Below are 17429 nucleotides of genomic sequence, written 5' to 3'. Positions count from 1 at the left end.
TCTGGATATTTTAAAATCCTGCAGCACTATGTCCCACTGGATAGCCTTTAGGGGAGTAGTAAGCAATGTGGTATCATGGAAATGTAGCTTAGCTTATGCCTAATGTATGTGGGTATTGCTTACTACCCACAAGTAGCCTAAGACATTTGGAATAAGCAGCTTTTAACTTCCTGTTTTCATGTTCATTTTGACCTAAAGGGATTAAGAGAGCAATCATCCCATAGATTTGGGTAGTTTTTGAGCTCACTCTAGATTAAGCATGTCCCCAGAGTCTCCTGGGCATGAATGTCTACTGGGCACGGATGTCTACCTCAGAGCAAATTCACATCTTTATATTATTCTTATAATTGATTTTCGGGGGTAGTGTGCTTGGATGCCCTATGTCTGGTAGAGTCTCTGATGTGCTTCTTTGTAAGCTGCTATTCAATGTCTGATGCCTGGTCAGTGATAACCATTCAGAGGTTCACCTGGGCAGAGCCACTGCTACTGGGCAGAGAAGGTCAGAGCTATAGGAATTGCAGAAGAAGAGAATGAGTGTCCTTCATTAATCTTAGATGTGGCATGTTATTTGTTGTGAAGCACTACTTTCAGCTTGGATATAGCCTTAGTGGGCCATTTGGTGTGGCCTTTTTATTTTTTAGGAAGTAGAGAGCCAATGTGACTTGTCCCAAATCCCACATTAATAATTGGAAGACTTAGGACTACAATCAGATCATCTTCATTCACCATATTGGTTACAGTCAATTAAAATATAGGACTAAGAGGTCTTTATTTTTTTAAAAAATATTTATTTATTTATTTGAGAGAGGGCGAGAGAGAGAGAGAGAGCAAGCACGAAGTAGGGGAGGGACAGAGGGAGCGGGAGAAGCAGGCTTCCCACTGAGCAGGACCCTGGGATCATTACCTGAGCCAAAGGCAGACTCTTAACTGACTGAGTCACCCAGGTCCCCCAAGGTCTTGGTTATCTTAAGTGCTCATTACCTGCGCCCTTGCTCTTACCAGATTGTTTGGGGAAGGAAAATTCATTATACATCAAAAACACTATCCTCCCCACCTAACACTAGTATGTCTCTCTGATCATTTTATCAATGTGCTCATTGATTTAATAATTTAACATCTGACAATATGCTGAACATGTTACACAAATTGCCTGTAAAATGAAATGTCAAATCTTGCATGATGCAGGACTTCATGTTTCTTGCTCAAGAAGTTTTCTTCCAGTCTTTAGAAAGACTTTAGCTGGGGCTTCTCTAATCTGACATAATTATAGCATTTACTTTCTAACATTGTGGTTGCAAATCCTTTGTAAAATCCTTCACATTATTCTTACATGCTTCAGTCTGTGCATTAGTAAATTAGGGTTAAAGTGAGTGTGAAAGATCTAAATTGTGTGTTAAAACTAACAGATAAGGAATGAGAGAAGGAAATATTTCTGTATTGCCAGATATCAGTAATTCCATGATAGGAGAGGTAGAACATGCATTACTCAGAGTGGATATTTTCATACTATAGGAAGATGGTTGAGCCTGCAATGTAGGCTAAAAGAAATAAAACTGAGATTTAGCTAGACGGGTCTATTTCTCTAAAATCTATAAATGTTAGAGTCTTCAAATACAAATCTCCTGAGCCCAATAACAATTTACAAAAGAATGAAAATATGTCACTGTTTGAGAGAAGACCCAAGACTCCAAAAATTGATGGATGGATATACAAGTGTAGTGACTTTCCAGAAGAAAAAATGTATACCTCAACGGAGGGGAATGTCTCCCATGACCTTGACTGGAGATTAGGAGGAACAATTGTATCTAATTCTTTCTTCATTAGCCATGGTGATGCTTCATGAAAAGGGCGAAGGACAGTGATGCTCAGGGTACCTGGGTCAAAGAGAGTTATCAGAGGATCATGTGTCTATCAAATAGATTCTGAGAAATTCAGTAGGTTTTCACAAAGTTCAACAAATACTTTTTAAAAAAAGATTTATTTGAGAAAGAGAGAGAGTGTGCAAGTGGGAGGAGGGGCAGAGAGGATCTCCAGCAGACTCCCCACTGAGTGTGGAACCCCATACAGGGCTCTATCTCATGATCCATGAGATCATGACCTGAGAAGAAACCAAGAGTCTGACACTTAACGGTTGACTGAGCTAACCAGGCACCCTTGATAAACACTTTTTGATAAGCAAGACACAGTGATTGTACTTAAGAACCTTATGATCTAAACAAGAAAATTGAGGATTTTAGCCACTGTAACACCTAGAGATTGGGTTTAGATCACCTGGAATTATTAACTGATACCTTATTATCCTTCAAAAACCACATCCAAGTCTGGTTGGTTCACTAGAGCTCATCCACTGACCTACCTTGGATAATTTGTCTCTGAGAAATCCTGTTCTGGGCTATAGAAACAACAAGCTTTTCTATCCAGATCTACTCTGTGAATGAACCCCTCTGGCGGTCAGAGAGACTGAATATGTTAGGCCATGATTTAAACATTTCTTTTACCTCCCACTGTGCGTGGAATAAAACCAAGTCCTCAGTATTTTCTCATCCTGCCTCAACTCACACCATTCCTCCTTCTATGCTTTAGCTACTTTGGCCTTTTCCTCCTTGTTTTCTGTGGCTTTTTGCTTTTTGCTTTGCATTGTCTCTTCCAAGAAATCTCTTCCTCCTGTTTTAATCAACAGCTAGTTACCCACCAGTTCTTAGCTCCAGTGTCTTCAGGGAAGATTTCTAGACTACATCAGGTTCCTGCTCTCATGGAAACATATTCCTTTCCTTCAAAGACCTTATCCTAATTGACAATCATATAATCACAGTTATTGTATGTTATATAATCAATGCCTATCTCTCTCGTTAAACTCTAAGCTCTACGAAGGCAGTATCCACGCTGCTTTAGCTCACTACTCTATTCCTTTGGCTTGCTTTTCAACTCTACTTGCCACTTGGCAATGTCAACCTGTATCTACAGTTAATTATGTTCATTCCAAGTTTTACCTGAGCCAGTGTGTTTGGCACATTGTAGGTTATCAAGCAGATGCTAGTTAAATAACTAACAAAGCCATTTGCAATGAATGCTCATATAGTTCTACACATGCACTGCACCAGTCAGAGCTCTTCAGTCTCCATATTCACAGACATAGAGCAAGATGTAAATGTACACTGATACACTGAAAGATATACTAAGTGTGCAGAGATGCAGGTATATTCATAAATAAGTGTAAAACTATATCCCACCAACCAGAGAACAGATTAAAATGGACCATACATAAACCTAGACATAAAACATTGGTTTCATACACAAATGACATCCAAGTTTATATCTATCTTTAAATATACATATGATATACACTGATAATTTTTCTTTTTTTTTTTTAAAGATTTTTTTAAAGTAATATGTACACCCAGTGTGGGGCTTAAATTCACAATCCAAAGACCAAGAGTTGTGTGCTCCACCAACTGAGCCAGCCAGGTGCCCCTCTGGTGATTCTTTCTTAATGTATTATGTGTCTCTAGTCTTTAACCACACACTGATTTCTTTAAAATTGATGAGAATAATATAAATACACAATGAACATAACTGATCCTATATTTCAGGTTGGCTTTCTAAGTCACACATCAAATATATATTTTTTCTTATTATATTAAATTCATCATGGCAATACCTTCAAAATGACAAAAAAAAGGTGAACTTACAAGTAATATCTCACTTTTCTTTCTTTCCCTACTGAAGACAAAAGGAACATATAAATAGAATCATAGCTACATACCTAATATATCTAAAGACAGATTCAAATTTGCTTGCAGGTAGGAGAGGGACTCATACACTGTTTACATAGGTTGATGCTCAGATAAAAATTGGAATGAACATAATTAACTGTAGATACAGGTTGACATTGCCAAGTGGCAAGTAGTGTTGAAGAGTGAGCAAAAGGAAGAAAGTGGAGTTGACACAAGGGTGGACTGGATGAATAGGTTGGGAGCTGGTAAGGGGACACAACAACTTCCAGACATTCTGGGCTTCTTACCTGGCTGTTCCTGGACTGGCTCCTGGAGAACGACAGTAGATGATTCTCCATATGCCAAGGATAGATATTCTTCTATGTCACTGTCACGAAGAAGTTCCACTCCTGATCCATCAGCATAAATGACAAAAAACCTATTTGAAACAATAAAATCAAAACACTTGAAATATTAGTTTAAGTGCTCCTTACACTTGGAATTTAAAATAAAAGTCAGGGGTGCTTGGGTGGCTCAGTGGGTTAAGCATCTGCCTTCAGCTCAGGTCATGACCTCAGCGTCCTGGGATAGAGCCCCGAGTTGGGCTCCCTGCTGAATGGGGAGTCTGCTCCTACCTCTCCCTCTGCCTCCTCCCTACTTGTGCTCTCTCTATCTCACTCTCAAATAAGCGAATAAAATCTTTTAAGAAAAATAGAAGTCATAGTATTATTTTTATCATATTACCTAGGCACGTGTTCACCATAGATTAGGAGATGATTCTTATGAAGGTGAGTAGATGATAAATTATCATAGCCTTCAGCTTTTTCACTTAAATCCTCCTCCACATTGTTTTTGGGTGCCATAGTTGATATGCTACCATCAGCCATAACCTAAGGACCAAAGTATATAGGCAACTAAAAGAAAAGAAATGGCGTGAAGCTTATGTTTCCCGTTTGAGAAAGCATGTCATCTTTTGGTAGATTCAGAGAATCAGGGATATTTATCTCCAAGGTAATATGCACTAAGTACAGTTGGCATTAATAAAAGTGAAAACCCAATGGCATATCTCTACTCACAAGCCACACCTAGACTGTGACTGCAAACTGGAAGACAGACTGGAATATACTCAGAGGAAGGTGACAAGGATGGCAGGGGACTCAGAATCTTCTCTTTTGAGCATTAGGTCAAGGAACTGGGGATTTAAACATTGAGGGAGGACTACTTATGTGATAGCTGTCTTGCAATATTAAGGAAGTAATAGTGTGGAGAAGTTTATATTCTGTGGTTGCAAGTGCAGAATCAGGATTCATGGTACTAAATCTTTAGTATCAGCATCAGATTTAGTAGCTGCATGAAATGTAGTATCAGCATGAGAAGAAATGTTCTAGCCATTACTACTATTTAGATATGGCATGGGTCTCTCCAGGAAGGAATGTGGTTCAGGCTCAAAGACCACTGATGTGAACACCCAAGAAGAGCATTAATGCCTAGAAGAAAGCTTGGCCTGAATGCCCCATGTGTTTAGAACTAGAGGCTTTAGGGCTTTAGCATTCAATTTCAGTTCACTATAAATGGAAACTTGTTAGCAGCCTGAACTCATGCTGGGAAGAGTCACATTTATTGAACACCAAAAAACCAAGCAGGATCAGGCTAATCTGCATACCAAACCAAAGTTAGGGGCTCTGTGTTATGGTTCCAAACCTGAAAAATAAGTTCAACACTTATTAGCTGATACACAAATTCTACTGTTGGGTGAGGCGTGAAAACAAGGAGAAATACCTAGAGCAGGGATTGGCAAACCATTTTTTGTCAAGGGCCTGGGAATAAATATTTTAGGATTTATAGGCCACACAGTTTCTGTTGCAACTGCTCATCATACCATTGTGTGCAAAAGCAGCCAAAGACAAATGAGCATAGCTGTGTTCCAATAAAACTATATCATGACATTGAGGTTTGAATTTCCTATAATTTTTATGTGTCATGAAATTTTCTTCTCCTTTTGAGTTTTTCCAACCATTTAAAAATATAAAAGCCATTTTTAGCTCATGGGCCTACATAAAGCGGTGGCCATGGTTTGCCAGCGTTTGGCCTGGATGTAAGAGAACAGTTGTGGTGTTGAAGGACAGAGAAATAGAAGATAGAGTTCTACCATTCAGCAGCTAAACACTGCTCCCGCCTCCCCATCCTCAACCCTACTAGAATCCACACCAATTAATATTTCTCACCATGGACTCTCTGCCTAGTCAAGCAAAACTGTTCTCACTTTAACCTGGATACAGACTAGTCTTATATCATTTTTTTTTATTTGACATTATTTTTAAACGTTTAGTAATGCTACTTCCTTTCCATTCTAATTCTTTATTTGGCCTTAACATTTCTACCATCCCAACTGTTTGACTTTCTATCTCCTTGGAAGTACACTTGAGAAGCAAAGATTGTTGACATTCATTATTGCTTATGCAAAGTACTGACGTTAAGTGGGTAACTAATCCCAAAGCAGCTATGGCGTAAAGCTTCATGGAAGCTCTCTGGGGTGAAATATCTACAAAAAAAAAAAAAAAAAAAAAAAAAAATCCAGCCCCTTTCTCCATATTAATGATGCCCTTTACCTGAAAGGTATTTCCCTCAGGATCCAGGACCTCACAGATAACCTCTGATGTGTGCTTCATGATGTACCTGCTAGCTCTTAGCTGCTCACGTTTTTGGAAAGGATGGTATATATCACTGCTTAATTCATGGCAATATATAGCTGAGCAATCCCTATCAATGTGGAGACAGCCTGTGTTTGGAGGTAACACCTGGAAGGGTAACAGAAAGAGAGAGATTATTTAAAATGTCTTGTTCAACGTAAGGGATTCGGAAAATTGTTTTTAGGAAAAAAATTAGACAAAGATCTCAGCCATAAACTATTTTTTTTCCAGGAAACATTATCCAAGAGAGTTAAAAACATTATCCAAGAGAGGATGTTAGCTTTGGGAAGGGCTCCCTAATAAAGAGGCAAAATTAATAATTAGGGTGTAATTCCTTTCATGTCCTCACTCATAATTTATCTACTCACTTTAATTTCTTTTCCAAGTAATTGTCTTGTGCCTTATGTCAGATATTTAATATAAAATAATAAAAATATATTTTAACTGAAGTGAACACACTAGCCGCTATTAAAAATGTTTGGAATCCTTCATGTTCTTGGGCGAAAAGTATCTCAAACAGTCAGAAGCTACGGGACAAATGCTTTTAAGAACTCTGATTTGTCCCCATTCCTCTGGTGCCTGACACAGTCCTTAAGTATTAGCGTTCATGTAATGACTTCTGGTTCAGATGGACTCATTTTTTGAGACATAATTCACATACCATAAAGTGTACATTCAGTGGATTTTACTATGTTCAAAAACATGTGCAAATGTTATTGCTAATTTCAGAACATTTTCATCATCCCCCAAAAAAACCAGCTCATGATGCCATGAGCTGTCACTCTGCCTCACTCCTGCCCCTAGCTTCTGGCAATCTGTGATCACCTATCTCTATGGATTTGAATATTCTAGACATTTCATACAGATGGAAGCACACAATACAAGGCCTTTTGTGTCTGGCTTCTTTCATTTAGCATAATATTTTCAAGATTCATCCATGTTGTAGTATGTATCAATACTTCATTCTTTTTCGTGGATGCATAATATTCCATTGTATAGCTATATCAGATTTTGTTTCTTTGTGAGTTGTTGGACATATGTGTTATTTTCACAATCTTGTATTATTACCAATGTTATCGACATCTGTATACAAATTTAGGGGTGGATGTATAAATTAATTTCCCTTGGATGTCTGCTTAGGTGTAGAATTGCTGGGTCATATGATAACTATTTTTAACTTTTGGAGGAACTGCCAAACTGTTTTCCAAAGCAATTGCAGCATTATACATTCCTATCAATAATGTATGAGGATTCCAATTTCTCCACATCCTCACTAACACTTATTACTGTCTTTTTCATTCTAGTCATTTTAGTGGGTGGGAAATAGTATCTCATAGTTTAATTTGCAATTCCCTAATAATTAATGATGCTGAACATCTTGTCATGTGCTTATTTGTCATTTATATAACTTCTTTGGGGAAATGTTTATTCAAATCCTTGCCATTTAAAAATTGCATTATTAGTCTTCATTGTTGAGTGGTAGTCGTTCTTTATATATTCTGGATACTAGACTATTATTATTTGTATGACTTACAAAATAATATCTTCCATTCTATTGGTTGTCTTTTCACTTTCTGTGTGGTATCCTTTAGAGTACAAACCTCTCATTTTGTTTGTGCTTTTGCACAAGAAACTGTTGCCAGATTCAAGGACATGAAGATTTGCACTATCTTTTCTTCTAAGAGGTTTGTTGTTTGAGCTTTTACAACTAAGTCTTTGGTGCTTTTTGAGTTCATTTCTGTGTATAGTCTGAGGTACAGGTCAACTTTATTAACCAGTTGTTGAAAGACTATTCTTTTCCCCATTGAATTAGCGTGGCATGCTTATAAAGAATTTATTGACCACAAATTGATAATAAGTGACTACTTAGCTCTATTCTAATGATCTATATGCCTATCTTTATTCTAGTAGCACACTGTCTTAATTACTGTAGCTTTGTAGTAAGTTTTGAAATCAGGAAGTGTGAGTCATCTAACTTTGTTCTTCTTCGAGATTGTTTTGGCTATTTGGAGTATTTCCAATTTACATAAGAATTTGGGTATCAGCTTGTCAATTTTTGCAAAACAGGTGGCTGGGATGTTAATAAAGAATGTAAGGAGTACTGCCATCTTATTAATGTTAACTTTTCCATAAACTTAATATGTGATGTTTTCTGTTTATTAGGTCTTTAATTTTTCAGTGATATTTTGTAATTTTCAGTGTATAAGTCTTACTAAATTTATTTCTAATTATTTTATTCCTTTTTTAATCCACATCACCTATTTCACCCATACCCCACTCACCTCTCCTCTAGTAATCATCAGTTTGTTCTCTATGGTTAGGAGTCTGTTTCTTGGCTTATCACTCTCTTTTTTTCCTTTCTGCATTTGTTTTGTCTCTTAAATTCCACCTATGAGTGAAATCCTATGGTATTTGTCTTTGTCTGATTTATTTCACTTATCATTATAATTATACTCTCTAGATCCATCCATGTTGCTGCAGATGGCAAGATTTCCTTCCTTTTTATGGCTGAGTAATGTTCCATTATATATGTAATGCAATATATATATATATATATATATTCCATCTTCTTTATCCATATCCATATCCATATATAGTTATATATATATGGATATATATATATCTTTATCCATTCATCTATCAGTGGATACTTGAGCTGTTTCCATAATTTGACTACTATAAATAATGCTCAATAAACATAGGGGTGCATATATCCTTCCAAATTAGTGTTTTCTATTCTTTGGGTAAATACCCAGTAGTGCCATTACTGGATCATAAGATAGTTCTATTTTTAACTTTTTGAGAAAGCTCCATACTGTTTTCCACAGTGGCTTCACCAGTTCAAATTTCCACCAACAGTGCAAAGGGTTCCTTATTCTTTGCATCCTTGCCCACACTTTTTGCTTCTTGTATTGCTGATTTTAGCCATTCTGACAAGTGTGAGGTGGTATATCATTGTAGTTTTGATTTGTATTTCTCTGATTACTAGTGATGTTGAACACCTTTTCTTGTCTATATGTCTTCTTTGGAAAAATTTCTGTTCATGTCTTCTGCCCATTTTTAAACTGGATCATTTATTTTTTGTGTGTGTTGTGTAAGTTCTTTATATATTTTGGATACTAACTCTTTATCAGATATATCATTTCCAAATATCTTCTCCCATAGGTTTTCCTTTAGTTTTTTTGTCGATTCTTTCCTTCACTGTGCAGAAGGAATTTTGATGTTGTCCTAACAGTTTATTTTTGCTTTTGTTTCCCTTGCTCCATAAAACATATCTAAAAAAATATAGCTACAGCCAGTGCTAGAGAAATTACTGCCTATGCCCTCTTCTAGAATTTTTATGGTTTCAGGTCTCATATTCAGGTCTTTAAGCCATTTTAAGTTTATTTTTGTGTATAATATAAGAAAGTGATTGAGTTTCATTCTTTTGCATGTAGTTGTCCAGTTTTCCCAACACCATTTGTTGGAGAGAAGTGTTTTATTCCTTTTGATGCTACTTTAAACAGAATTGTTTTCTTAATCTCAATTTTAGATTGCTTTTTGTTAATGTAGAAAAGTATAATTGGCTTTTGTATATTGATCTTACATCTTGCAAACTTGCTGAACTCTTTTATTAGTTCTAATTGTGTGTGTATGTGTACATTGTGTTTTTGGTAGATTGCATTTCTTAGGATTTTCTAGATATGCTTTTATATCATCTGTAAAAAGAGAGACAGTTTTACATTTTTCCTTTCCAATCTGCTTGCACATTATTTGTTCTTATTGTCTGATTGCCCTGGTTAGAGCCTTCAGTACAATGCTGAGTTGGAAGGAAGAGAGCAAACATTCATGTGCTGTGCCGGATTTTAGACAGAAAGCTTTTAGCTTTTTAACAAATAGCAATAAGAATGCTATTTGTTAGCTGTGGTGTTTTTGTTTTGTAGATGCCCTTTATGAGGTTGAAGAAGTTTCCTTCTGTTCCTAGTGCACTGAGTTTTTTTTTTTTTTTTTTTTCATCGTGAAAGGGTGCTGAATTCTGTCAAATGCTTTTTTGAGTCTTAGGTAGATGATCATGTGGTTTTAGTCCTTTATTTTTTCATATGATATATTATATTGATTGATTTTTGCATCTTGAACTAACCTTGAATTCTTGGGATAAATCCCACTTGGTGACAATGTATAATTCTTTTTTACATGTTGCTGGATTCTGTTGGCTAGCACCTTCTTGAGGATTTTTATCTATCTTCATAAAGGATACTGGTTTGGAGTATTCTTGTGATGACTTTGTCTGGTTTTATCAGGGTAATACTAACCTGACAGAATTAGTTGGGAAGTGTTCCCTCCTCTTCTATATATTGGAAAAGTTTATGAAAATTCTCCAGTATTAATTCCTCCATAAATGTTTGGTAGAATTTACCAGTGAGGCTATCTGGCCCTGGGCTTTTCTGTGTGCTAAGTTTTAAAATTACCAATTCAATCTTTTACTTCTTATAGGTCTATTCTGAGTTTTTAGTTCTTCTTGACTCAGATTTGGAAGTTTGTACCTTTCCAGAAATTTATATATTTCATCTATTGTATCTAATCTGTTGACATTCATAGTATTTTCTTATAATTCTTTTCATTTCTGTAAGATTTGTAAAAATGTTTTATCTTTCACTCTTAATTCTAATAATTTGGGTCTCCCCCCCTTCTTTCTCTCTCTCTGTCCCTAAAAGTTTGCTAATTTTGTTGATCTTTTCAAAGAAACAACTTCTGGTTTCATTGACTCTCTCTATGGTTTTCTATTCTGTCTTTTATTTATTTCTATTATAATCTATTATTTACTTCTATATGTTTGCTTCAATTTTAGTTTGCCAAAAAGTTGATTTGAACAATATTTTCAGTTTTCTAGTTGTCTTTATGTAGTAGTGTATTTTCGGGAGTCCTTACTCTATCACTTTGGAAGTGTCTCATCCTGACTATCCACCATTGCCTAGGCCCAGAAAACCCTGTTGGATCTTGGCTAATTCTGAGACTTCTCTGTGGTTCCAGGTACATTTTACAGTAGGTAATGTGTTTGGTTAAATTTGCAACTTTCCTGGGCTCCAAAAGTCTTCATCAAAATGGACCCAAACTGTCAGATTTGACTCTATAACTTATTGAAAGCTGCTCTGGACAGAAAAAGATGTCCTATAACATCCACTGTTAAGACATATACCATAGACCAGGTGAAGCAGAAATATTGAAATGCCAAAAGTAAACCTGATAAACAGGATGTGCCTTTCTTTCTAGGATGTTAACCTGGAGAAACATCTATGCTGAAGCCTAGAGACTCAACGTGGCAAATACAGATCCACATTTTCTGCTAGTGGTTGTTTTTGATTAACCCGATAGCCAGTTAGATAATAGAATTCTCATGATTTTACATTCTCATATTTTACATTCACAGTTCAAAGTTTACTATAAAATTTGCCTCTTCCATCTGATTTCATATACTGAGTAGAGGATATAACCACATTCCATTATTATAAGGTGTTTGTTTATGGTATTGCTAACAAAGACAAGGACTCTTGAAGTCCTACTTCAAAGCATTCTTATAAATGCTTATTACATTTCTGTATCTTCCCCAAAGGAACCACTTAGGCTGGATCATAGTGGTATAGAAGAACAGTCTGACTGCTCTCTTTCAGAAGCTTGTTCAAGCATATATACACACACACACATACACACACTGTCCCCAGAAAGACAATAGGTCTTCTGGTCTAGGGAAATTGGTTTCAGTTCCTAGAATGAGGGACAGAAGAAGGTTTCCCATGGGGGATAACAGACCCATTATTTGTCATCTTGTCTTCGTGAAACCCTCTAGCTGGGTGGATGGTCCCACCCCTATTTGTGCACATTATAGTCATAGAGGATAACAACTGTTATACATGCCTCCTATTTGATGTCTTGGTTAATCATTTTAGTGCTGCTAAGGTACAATGGTGGACTATACCAAGCTCAACCTCCATTATTATTATTATTATTATTATTATTATTATTTTGTCTAAAATCCTGCCTCCTTCATTATATTGCCCATTGTTCTCATGCTGGTGAGTGATGAGTGATGACCAACTAATAGGGGCTGGGCAGAGGATTTTTTTGAATGCCATCTTTCAGTGCTATACAACTGCAGAACTATAATAGGTATTGGTAAATTTATTTGGAGGTTTTTTTTTTTTTTTTCCATTTGGGAACTAAGGTCTGTGTGTTTCTCAGCCAAGAATGGTCAACCTTCCAATCCATTCTTGGGCTGTGTTTTGGGAGAATGGGCAAACCTGGAAGGAACAAGTAGCTACACAATAATGGTGGATACTGAATGTAAGTTGGATCTTTTCTGTTTATGTCTCTTTCTCCAGTGGCAACTGTCATTGGTTCTAAAATTCCATTGCCCTCATAGCTGTAACCATTTGAGTTTGGTACTATGACAAAAATAAGGCAAAAACTGGCCTCATCAAAGAATCTTAGGGGATTCTCATGACATCTGGCAGCACACATGGTACCAGAATATGGATGCTGCCAATCTGCTGAAGAAAATGGACCTTCTGAGTATTGAAGAAGGATTGCACCCCTTAGCCAACTGCCACATACCACAATGATGTCTCACCTTCAGCACCTGCCTTGCCCCATGACAATCTACACTGGAAAAAGAGGGAGTAGGGTATCATCATTTGGAGAGATGGGAGGCATAAACCGATTTTAGCAGCTTTCACAGTAACGTTTGACACTGAGGTCTTAGTCATCTTCTGGTTTTGTGTTCTCAGTATTCTGTGACATTGTATGTGACATCCTGGCACTTGTGTCTCTTCTCCGGCAAGTGGAAAGATGAGGGTAAATCCTTCCAAGGCTTCCAAGAGACTGCAGGCTGACACTAGGTGGTTGTGATTAATAGGAAAATGTAGGAAGGTACAGGAGTTGCTAAGAGCTCTCCTTGCTGAACCTTCAAGAACAAAGCTTTGCAAGCTGTTCGCCTAGGACCCACAGATCATATATTCCCTCCCATCCTATGGGGACTCTAGGTAAAGTGGCAATGGACTGAGACGGGAAAGATGGGAGAGTGTGAATAAGGACAGAGGTGGTAGGAGGTGAAGCTGGTTGGGTAGGCACAGGACAGATCACATGAGTGCTTCTAACAGCGCCTGACACCTACTAAATAAAAGATCCGCAACAAATACATTTTAAAACCTTGATCTGAAAATACCAAAGCATTGTAAGACAAACAGGACAGTGGTTTTCTGCAATGGATTGCAAAAAGAAGATGAAAAAGTAAAAAGAGATTGAGAATTGTGTTCTAAGTACATGAGACAAAGGGAACAACAGCTGTATGTGGCAGGAATATTCACCACCCCAGAGGAGTGAGTTTTCTTATTCAAATGGACACTTCTCTTTGTCACTCCACATTTCTCCCTAGACCCACCTGGTATGTTCCCTGTGGCTTTGCAATAATAGACGTCCCATCCCCAAAGGTGGCAGAGCAGCTACTGTCCTCGCAGTTGGTGATGATAGTGGCATAGTGTGAGTTTTCTATCCGCATGCACTTCACCTGCCTGGTGACAGTTTGAGGACTCTCAGCTGCAAGCAAATGCAAGGTAAGCAGATCTCACAGGATGCACACATTGGGAAACACGCCTGCCTGCTGAGTTTGCTCCTGTCTCCTGGCCACCTGGACTAGAAGCCGAGACCATGTGCCGAGAACTCACTTCACAGGGCTGGTGTATGGCCTCCTCACTGTCAATGCAGAGGAATTCTTCCAGAATGACTCTTGCTCCTTAATTTAATGTGCTGTTTTGTTCTTACTACTATTTTTATTTTGCATAATTGAAAACACCCAGAAAAGCATAAAAAACAATTTAACTATTTATATACTCACCAATCAAAATTTACGCTTGTTAATATTTTGCCATATCTGTTTCAACATTCTTAATATGTATATAAGAGAAAAATTGCAGGTAAGCTGAGGTTCACTTTTCTCCTTATCCCTGGATTTATCTCCTTCTCTTGAAGTCTACTTTTATCTTTTCTATAAATATATGTATCAAAATCATATATAATCTTCTGTGGTTTTAAATATGCATACATTGTATAACACTGTATGTATCATTCTACACCTACATTTTCTACTTGACATTGCTTTGAGACCTTCAGCCATCGTGATATGTTGTTGTGTGGGCATATGTGTGCATGTGTGTACTTCATTCCTTTTAAGTACTATATAGTATTCTTTTGTAAGAATATACTGCATTTTATTTTTCTATTCTGCTGTTGGTGGACATTTATTTCCCAGCATTTTGATATCATATTTGGTGCTGCAAGGAACACCCTGAACCTGTTTCCTTGTACAAATGAGTAAGAGTGTTGTTAAGAGTGTCTTTCTACATGTACCCAGAAGTGGAGTTAGTGCATCATATGATATGCCCATTTCAAAGTTACAGATATTTTAAAATTGCCCTCTCCAGTGGTTCTTTTAATTCTCACTCTAACAGGTGGGATACGAAGGTTGTTTTTTCCCACTGGCTTGCCAATTTTGTTGCACTTAATTTGGCAAGGAAGCATTTAATGCATTAAGCAAATAAACCCTGGAATTAAAGGAAAGGGAGACAGGGAATAATTTGCCATTAAAAATCTTGTTTAAATTTAGGTTAGGAAAGGTGTTATGCTTTTAGAGTCTCTGCCCAGGTTCCTGTTAATTAGCACCTGCAGCTTTGTTCTTCTCTCACTCTGTCTCTGATGAGAGGCATGTTCAGAATTGAAGGAGGGCCTTACTGAGATCACCTTTATGCAAATCAGATTCTGTAAGGATCAACAGAAACAGGTCTGAGAGCTAATGCCCCAGGCAACGGAGTCATAATTATTAACTTTTAGTTGCCACCAATCCAGACTATATTTTAGCAGTGAAAATGGAAAAAGTTACTATTACTATCCATCAGCCAACTAGAGTTATCACTCCCACAACTGTTGAGGATTAAAAAAAAAAAAAAAAAGGTAGCAAAAGGGCCATAGAGCCCTTGCTCTAGACTGCACATGTGTTCTTTGGTTGGCAGAGTTCTTCAAAAAATTATTTTTCTTATGTGTGGGTTAAAAAAAAAGTGAGGTTCGTGCTCATCTTATTCTAAAGACACATATTGTCCCATGCTTGAAAAATAAAACTTACTTATTTTATTATCTTCTGGAGGAGTAATATGATCTTCATAAACTTGATAAAAGGTTGTGATTCGGGTACCATCAGCATGATCCACTATCCGAGTACCATCTTTTCTTTCCACAATGACTACTCTGTCTTCTCGAGTTGTCATGACCTGAACATACAAAGGCAGAGCATGATTATTTGGTCAGATGGTTAATCCCAAGTCCATTTATTTTTACACCTCATTGAATACCATCAAAATCCTGGTTATCCATTTGTAAGCTTAAGTTTGCCTCTGTCTTTTTTTTTTTTTAAGATTTTATTTATTTATTTGACAGACAGAGATCACAAGCAGGCAGAGAGGCAGGCAGAGAGAGAGGAGGAAGCAGGCTCCCCACGGAGCAGAGAGCCCGATGCGGGGCTCGATCCCAGGACCCTAGGATCATGACCTGAGCCGAAGGCAGCAGCTTAACCCTGTAAGCTTAAGTCTGATCTCCTCTATTTGGTCAAAGCTTTGCAACAATCCTGGAAGGCAGGTAATGCTATCCCCATGTTGTAGATGAGGGAATGTATGCTTAGAGAAGTTAAGGAATTTGTTCACGGTCACTCAGCAAACGCCAGGGCTGGTGTCGCACTAAGGCCATTGGACTTGAAAATTGATGCTCCTTCCACTGTTGTATATTTGTGAGAAAAAAGTTAACGCCAGGACTGGCCTAGCCCCAGTCTGTCTGGGAAAATGACCCTAGGTCCTGCCTCCTTGAAAATTACAGGGGCTCCCTGGCCTGCTATGCCATTTTCAGTCTAATGCCATCAGAACAGAATGTGAAGATTGGTGGGGAACAGAGGCTGTGGTTTCTCTGTGTCAAGCTGATCCACACACTCACAGGCTCTTGTCTGCTGCTGCAGGTTGTGCCCCAGGTGGGCTCGAAGGGTAAAGGAAGCTGCACCTGTGGGTCATTGCTGGGCCTCCCAGCTGAATGAGGATGCCACATTGATCTTGCTGCATTTGCTGCCTTGTGTCCTTCCCTAAAGCGGAGCAAATGCAGATGCAGATTAAAGCCCGGTTGTTCTGTTAGCTTGATTGTCCACGGTAACCTGTAATCTTTTCTATTCCAGTGGAAAGGATTATTGTGGAGGATGGATAGAAGGTCTGAGAAGGAAAATAGCTGTTATCATCCAAGGCAGGAAGCCAAAGGATGGTTACCTGGTCAACACAGTATGTCCCAGGTCTGTTCCAACGTGGAGTGCTACCAGACTTGGGACACTGGGGCAGAGCATACCAGCTCCTGAGCCCCTGCCAGTTGGCTGAGGCTTTGTCAGTCTGTGCCACAGCTCAGCTTCTCCCTTTGCCCATTTATGTTTCCATCCCCTTCCTTGCACAGGTGCTGTCCAACTGGCAATAACAGTATTGCAAGCTATGTAGCACATGTTTCAATCATCAAGTATTTTCTAACTTGTACTGTCTTAACTGTAAGGGACACAGTATTTCACTGAAGAGTCCAGATGGATATGACAGTAGGTTTGTTAGCTGTGTTTTGACTCAAATTTCTGGGGCCATTGGAAGCAGGTGATAATTGCTTTATCTCTTTATAGTAGGCAGAAATCACTATATTTGAGAGAAATGCATGCTGTCATTATTTTATGTTCTTATCATTGGCACTCTCAGCTAATGCATTTAATGAGAAACACCACCGAAGAATACAGTGGTTGAGAGTATGAGCTCTGGAATAAAGCTGCCTGAATTCAAATCCTAACTTTGCCAATGGCTGGTTGACCTAGGCAAGTGGCTTAACTTCTCTGTGCTCTAGTTTCCTCATCTGCAAAATGAAGGCAACACTAGCATCTGCTTCAGGCATATTATGTGGATTAAATGAAATAATGTTGGTAAAGTGATTGACATTTAGT

General features: G+C 37.9%; 1 protein-coding gene across 1 annotated transcript in view; it reads right to left on the bottom strand.

Annotated features, from left to right (window-relative positions):
- SPAG17 (sperm associated antigen 17) overlaps nt 1–17429 on the bottom strand; it is a 236085-nt gene that overhangs the window by 44772 nt on the left and 173884 nt on the right. Inside the window, exons 30-35 of the mRNA XM_032881319.1 lie at nt 15552–15696; nt 13818–13972; nt 6323–6511; nt 4458–4603; nt 4022–4152; nt 1747–1874 (exon numbers count right to left, since the gene is read on the bottom strand). Coding sequence (XP_032737210.1) covers nt 1747–1874; nt 4022–4152; nt 4458–4603; nt 6323–6511; nt 13818–13972; nt 15552–15696 — 894 coding nt within the window. The remainder of the gene's footprint in view (nt 1–1746; nt 1875–4021; nt 4153–4457; nt 4604–6322; nt 6512–13817; nt 13973–15551; nt 15697–17429) is intronic.

This window comes from Lontra canadensis, unplaced genomic scaffold (genome assembly GCF_010015895.1).
Source record: "Lontra canadensis isolate GAN:19392208 unplaced genomic scaffold, GSC_riverotter_1.0 scaffold75, whole genome shotgun sequence".
NCBI classification, from domain to species: Eukaryota; Metazoa; Chordata; class Mammalia; order Carnivora; family Mustelidae; genus Lontra; species Lontra canadensis.
This window is presented reverse-complemented; position numbering and strand designations above follow the sequence as displayed.